Genomic DNA, 7175 nt, shown 5'->3' with positions numbered 1-7175 from the left:
TTAATTTTGAGAATCACGTAACTAAATGTGTTCAAAGCCGATCCCCATCGCACACACCAGGCGGCATCGAAGGAGCCAAAAAAATCACAGAAATCTCGTGAGTGTCGTTTCTCCGACTAGTCCTTTAGCCAGATCTGCCAACTCTAATTCGTTGGTGGATCAGCTATTATAGCAATTGAAAGCTAAATAAAATAGCACATATAAATCTTCCATCTTGAACTGCAGCAGGCGATCCCATTCTCAGTATTTCTAAGCTAGCATTCCAGATCAACCCTGAATACAAAAGCTAGATACCACTTCAACTCTGATTCGATAGCCGGATCAGATGCTACATAAATATGAGGCTACATGAGATACATCTTTTTTTATCTTTAACGCCTGGGGCTTCTATCCCCAGAAGTGGTTAGGAAGTCTGCAAAAATACATCCGTTGAGAGTTAGTCATTTAATGTTAAGGGTCAGTTGACCGAAAAGAAACTGATTGAAGCTGATGAATAGGGAGGAGTTTTACCTGGCGCTCCGAAAAAAATCTTTACACTGTGCTTTGCTTAATTAGTCAAGCTTGCGCTCTCAAACAGGTAATTCCTAAATAAACCCGACAAAGTAGAAGCAGAAACAAAATAAAGGAAAGATAATTCAGCTCTCTGGGTGGAAAATTGTACGAGAAAATAACTTCTGAACGAGACAAACGAAATTCGATCCCCGCACTTTTGGATGCATGAAAGGCCCTGACAGGGATCTTAAAGCTTTGGCGATATTGATGTGGTCCTTCGTATACTCAGAACCACTCAGCACCTTGCCTCCTCTATGTCCCTGGCCTTTGTGGCTTCTAATGGCAAGCCCCCCCCCCTGGTCATGTTCCAGTCCGATTTTCCGGTCCGATTCAGGACCACATTCAGGGTAATAAATACGTGAAGACCTTGGAGGAAACTTGTCGCCGAGGGTTCAAGCCAATTATCCGGATGAGTATGTGGTGCTCCAACAGAATGGGGCACTTGCACACACCTCCAAGATGGCTCAGAAGTGATTGGGGGACAACATCCTTTACTAGTCCAAGAACGTTGCTCGCTAGATGTGAACCCCTTGGACTTCACTTTTTTGGGTGCATTTTGAGTCCAATACGAGCAATATCCACCACCCGAATGTCATGAATCTCAACGCCTTCATCAGCGACCACTGGGGCGCCATGTCCATGTAAAACATTTGGGATGGGTGCAAAGCCTTCTGTAAGCGCCTAGAAGCTATCATCTATGCCAACAATGGAGGCATCATTGATGATTAGTATAGTCAAAGCAATATACCGGTAAACCTTCATTGAAAATTTTGTGGACCTAGTATTATTTGTTGCATGCAATAATGGATGTTGATGTAGTTTCAGCGTAATAATGTAAAGATTCCGTAAAAAAACTTCGCACCTGAACAAAGGACATATTTTGCATTGTTATTTGTAGAAGCTGAAGTGTTTGTCATCATTGTCCGCATCTTTCGAATCTAGAAAGTCCCATAAAGTTGCAAATGCGTGAAAAATTGCACCTTTGCCTTAAGAAATGAATATGTTAATAACATAGAATAGTCCTCTGGAGCCTGAAAGATATCCAACTTTTCAAGTGTGGAAGGTACGTTTTGACACTACATTAAGCTATAAGAAAGTATTTTCTTTCTCCTTCCATTCTAAGCGATCCATTTGTAAGAAAAGACGAATCCGGCAAAAGTCATTTGGAATGCTGACGAGTTGTTATGTCATCAGAGGGGGGTTCCTCATTCCCTCCAAATTGATTGGATATGGGGCGACGATATCATTAAGCGCAGATTAAGGTCAGGCGCCCAAAAGAAAACCAGGAACCTCACCACATAGCCAAGGAGGAGTCATGTCATCACCACAATCCCTACCTTCCTCCACGATTATAATGTTTCCCATGACTGCGCATTTCCCCACTCCATAACAGGGGCAATATGCTCATTCCTCACGCCTCTCTGTTGTTGGGATGAGTGAGATTAAATCCTTGTTGAATGGGATGAAAGCATTCTGATCCCTTGTTTTACCTCTCCCCCCTCATCCACAAAAAGATGAAGATCAAACGCCGTGGGCGCAATGCCACTTTTCTTGTACAAACTCCTAACATATATCCGATGCCTCGGAGTGTTAGTTTGCGGAGAATGCGCGAGACTTGAAAAGTGAGCTGGCCACCGAAGAATTGAGAGCCTTGCATTTCCCCAGCCCTCTCCCCCGCTCCCGCTTCTTTATCCCTCTTTCCCCGTCCCTCTCTCTCTCTCTCTCTGGTTTCTGTCTTTTGGTTTGCAAGCGCGCCATTCTCCAAGGCAGCCTTTGACGGTTGGAACTGTCTCTTTAGTTCCTCTCCCTCTCTCTCTATCTTATTCTCGGTTTTCCTGTGGGGCCTTTGAATTTGCCTTGTATGGACTTATCACATAGGTAAATTAGTCGTGGGATATAGCTTAATCCACCTTTTTATTTCCATGCAAGAAGACTTGTCCATCTAAAAAGGCCGGCCTTGCTTTGGTTGTTGAGTCACAGGGATCTTTTGGTTTAGGCTTCTTGATGAGTTGGCGAAGTATTACGAGTGTAAATCAAGCCTCCTCCAGAATGACGCAGATGCTTCTATGCCTTTCACACGGAGAAGTTCCATGTTCGAAGCCCAGGAGGAATGGAACGACCATTGGGAAAGTGGTGCCAAAGGGATCACGTTGAAAAGAGGTTCCCTCTTTGCCAGAAATCCAGTGCGCCAACAACTAATAAAACAAGTAAGAACACGAACATCTGAGAGGGCTGAACGAAAATTGTGTTACTAATGTCGAATTCAAAGCCATGTCTGATTAGATGTATGTATTCAAAAACACATATGTGTTCGTTATTGTCAACAGTTTTGGTCACTCGTGAGGGGCTGATGGAAAAGTCTAGACATACTACTTGCTCTTGCCTCTCGCCTTTGATTTGTGGTGATCATATGTATGTGGTTTTGAGTGCCAGTGACAACGAAGATCTCATTACGCAATCTTCGATTAACATTACAGCTTTTTGCTTAGCTTTCTCTCCAGGATGCGATGAATGTGGCCATTGCCTAGCGAGATTGTTCGTTGTCATGACTATTCAGGATTGCAAACTTTGAAGCTTTTCCGAGAGCTACCAATTTGTCTAGATCTCAAGAGGATGATGTTTCCCAGGTGAGCAACTCCATGGCAAACTTTGAGTAGGGTTTTTACCAAACTGCTTCGTTTGTTGCCTAGGTTTGAGAAAGTTTAGAATTGCGTTCAAGCCTAACTTCTCTCATGCATGACTTTTACAATTGTTTGACAATGTTTTGGGGGGATTGCTTTCAGGTTTGGAAAATGAGCAAATGGGCAAAGAGAGCTGAGCCTTTTGCCATTCTTAAGAAGTCTTGTATTGTTGGACAATACAATCAGAAAACAATGCGGCTTTGGGAATGAGTTGAAATTGATTAGACAAGGTTGTTCAGGAAAATGCCATCCTATCAAATTGAAAAACACCTTTTTCAAACAAACAATTTCTTGGAAACAGCAATCTTGCCAATGTCCATTGAGAACGCAAACTTTTAAGTTGTTTGTAGATTAACACAAGTTTGTGGACTGCAATTGGTCTTGATGGCAAAATTTGGTTGGCTTTGGTTGGAGCAACTACAAGTCTCCTTTCAAAATATAGTCATGAAATGAGAAACTTGAGTGATTATTATTGAGACAAGTTGCTTCAATAACATAAACTATGTTTGTTTCAAAGCAGTCTGCTTTGAAACAGTCAACAGTCTGCATAAAAACCTGATTCAAAATGAAGTTTTTTATATTTTTAGAATAATTGTACAGCGGACAAATTTGAAAAAATTGAAACGATTGTTGAGTTCCTCTATCTTTTTCCAGAAAAAAAGGAAGATCAATGAAAAACCATGTTACGAGCCAAAGCACAAAAAGGTGCAAAGAGATGCAAATATCCAGATAATGCACAAAGTGAATAAAAGTTGTATGTTTGTTTTTACACAGTCCCAGTGATCACACATCAATAAGATAAGAAGTATCAGAGGCATAGAACGGCATAATGGCCTTCAAGGTTTTGAATGATTAATTGTTTTAAAATAGTTGAAAGATTGCCTCAAAAGAGCGTCACTTTCTTCTAAAACTCAAAAATGGTTCAATTTTTCCAAAATGGCGCTCGCTCACATGTACCTAAGACACCATGTGTTTGAAAGGCTAATCGAGTGCAAACAATTATGTTATGTGCAGTATAGAGACGCAACACAAACGCTTTGAAAGCAGACGCATTCCCTAATTTGGTTTCAAGCCTCCTTCCTGTCCTTGTACTTTGGTAACCGAAGATAAATCAGGCTTGAAACAGTTTGATGAAACATTTATTGCCTGACTAGCTCTAGTTTCTCAAAGGCTTGTGTTTAACACAAATATGACAAAAAGAGCAATTAGCAGGATCAATAGATACATTGTACTTCTTTTTACATACTTCTTGCAACGATAATTGTCTGTTTTCCTCTTTTTAGTGACTTAACCTTGAAACATCTGCCTTGTGGCATCATCATCTTCTTTTTAAGTCCATTAATCCCTGCATAGAATTCCGATTCATGAGTTGTACCCGATCGTCCAACTTGATTCTAAGCTCTCACGGTATTTAGATTGATAATGAACGGGTTTCAACTGTCCAACCAAACAAATCCAACAAATTTAATAGGTTCATACCTTTAGAAAATATGTTCCATTCAAGTTATCTTTTGGTTGATTTTTGTTCTACAAAATTGTAAGTTTCATGAATATGTTTTCACCTGTTTCTCTTTCTTTATTTAAAAAGAGAACAAAGATAATGATCAGTATTGACATAAACAGGACCATTTGAATTGTAGGAGCCAAATAACCGACTTATCATGTTAATGAAATTTAAATTGAGTGCAAAAAGCCCAAAATGCTTTAATTGAATAGCTTATTTACCAATGTTTATTTATTCTAATTTTAAATGTCTTTTTGTTCTTTTTTGACCAACACATGACTTTTTAATATGATAAAAAAATCTTTGTCTCACCTGACATCAAATTGTTATCAAAAGTTTTGAAAGCAAAGTTAGAACATCCTTGTTAGCAACTTAAACACCGTGTTTTCACTGGTAGTATAACTGAACGAGTCTGAATTATTCAAAACACGTTCGTTCTCAACGGAAGTTCAACCAGGAACTAGAGAGCATGATGCACAGTGATGTTTCCGCTCTACATTATACTATATACTGCCACTTCCTCACGGCTTTCGAGCTAAAATCAATGACATTTCTATAAAAAAACAAAAACGGTTGAACACTCCTGCTTCCCGAAAATGCATTCCTGATGCTCGTTTTGAACATTCTAGTTGGCCTTGTGACCCATAACCCTGAACACGTAGGAGCATCATTTGGACTGGAACCACCATGATGACGGCCTCATCTCCCTCCAATGGGGTACAAAACACCCCGGACTCATTGGCCTATTCACCGGTCAATACCTCACCGCAAACACCGTCAGTGATGAATCGGATTAGTCGGAACCCGAAGATCATCGTTCTCTTAAGTGTTCTCCTCTTGATGTTGGCCATCTTGTGCTCTCTAATCGTGGTCCTGGTTCTGGAGAGCACCAAGGCTCCATATCAAGGCCAATGTGTGGGGTCGCATCGCTCTCCCACGGCCACTCTAACCTATGGCAATGAGGACCTGAGCATGCGGATGTATTTGGCCGTGAAAGATCAGTATCAGAACGTCAGTCTTATCATGTCAGCCTTGAGTTTGGGGTCCCTGATGGCCATGGCCTCACTTGGTGCGCAAGGTAAGCCTTACTCCTGATAGGGGGAAAGAGCACGTTGTTGTTCTATGAGACTATTACATTTACAAAAAATATGCTGCTAAGTTTCTTGGGCAAAGAAAAGAAAAATACTGTAAAAGTGTAATCGAAAGGTATTGAAATTGGCCAAAAAACAGAAAAAAGGGAGTCAATTTTTACTCATTCATTTGAGTAAAACCATGTCATGGGAGTGGATTAAACTAAAGAAAGCACAAATATGCAAGCAAGCCCTAAGCTTTCAGTTGGGTCAAAATGAATGCTTTTAGGGGACAAGTTTGGGTATTTCTTGATACAAAATGCAAATTGGATACCTATTTTGGATTTAATCTTTGGCAGCTGCTCTATACATTGAATGCTATCAATCTTTTGAATCTTAAATCTTAAAGATTCCAATTTGACTGGGCCTATGGTCATTAAAAAATGGTATGGCGTCATGTCTAATAAACGCATGAATCAATTCATTTTAGATTTTGAAATCAGATGGCAAAAATCATATGAAAAGAACCACTGGAAAGGCTGTTTGTTTCAACTTGACGTCATTAATTTCCGAAGCTAAAATATCAATCTTGGCATCATTTCAATCAAATTTGGCATTCAATTCCATTCAGTGTGATCAAGGAATGGTTAAACTAACATTTGTTTAAGCAATAGACCTTTGCCATGGATGCATTTAACAAAATGAAGATTTTTTTCCTTGAATTCATGAACTGATTCAGACAAAAGGGTCTTCAGGGAAGCTAACCTGGAGGAAAAAGGGAGCCAAGACGCCCTGCATTTTTCCTTGGCTTACTCTCTCTTTGAAGTCCTGCCCGCCCTGCCCACCGTGCCCACCCTGCCTTTTCGATGCTAACTCGCCACTTTCTGTAAGTCAGAGCTTAACTCTAGATGGCGGGACAACAGCACTATCAGAAAAGCGCCATCGTTGCCAGTTTATCGTAGTTTCTTTTCACCTTGAAGCCATGTATACATGTCAAAAATATATAATTGCGCTTTAGTCGGTGAAATTGTTCACCGGGATTTTGCATTAGTAACGGTTAGATTCATAAACGGTAAAATACTTTGTTAATATTTGTATGATCTTCCAACTTATTTTCTAAGCATTTGTGATGAAAACCATTAAAAAATGGGCTCAACTTTCAAAGCAATATTCAAGCCATTATGAAGTTAGTGCAAAAAGCGTCAAGACGATGATTTTCCCAAAAATAACGTTTCAGATAATTGTCCAAAATTGGGCGCAAAAAAGTTAAAACGTGACTTTTTGGTGCGTAACTTTTTATCCTAGGTCTAGAAATAAAAAAGATTGAGAGTGGCTTAAGAATCCCCCAAAACCTTTTTTACAATCGGT

The 7175-nt window shown here is 40.0% G+C and overlaps 1 protein-coding gene across 3 annotated transcripts in view; it reads left to right on the top strand.

Moving 5' to 3' along the window:
• Positions 1-7175, top strand: part of LOC131882318 (ovalbumin-related protein X-like) — an 11267-nt gene continuing 4092 nt past the window's right edge. The window contains exons 1-4 of one of the 3 annotated variants that reach the window (XM_059229429.1): positions 1-97; positions 2485-2759; positions 3042-3179; positions 5367-5815. In XM_059229429.1, coding sequence (XP_059085412.1) covers positions 5425-5815 — 391 coding nt within the window. In that variant the 5' untranslated portion in view covers positions 1-97; positions 2485-2759; positions 3042-3179; positions 5367-5424. Of the gene's footprint in view, positions 98-2481; positions 2760-2945; positions 2965-3041; positions 3180-5366; positions 5816-7175 lie in introns of those variants that run through there. The other 2 variants (XM_059229430.1, XM_059229431.1) reach the window with 2 other exon arrangements.

Source organism: Tigriopus californicus, chromosome 6, assembly GCF_007210705.1.
Source record: "Tigriopus californicus strain San Diego chromosome 6, Tcal_SD_v2.1, whole genome shotgun sequence".
Classification (NCBI taxonomy): domain Eukaryota; kingdom Metazoa; phylum Arthropoda; class Copepoda; order Harpacticoida; family Harpacticidae; genus Tigriopus; species Tigriopus californicus.
Note: the sequence above shows the minus strand (reverse complement) of the source record. Positions and strands in the feature narration are given on the sequence as shown.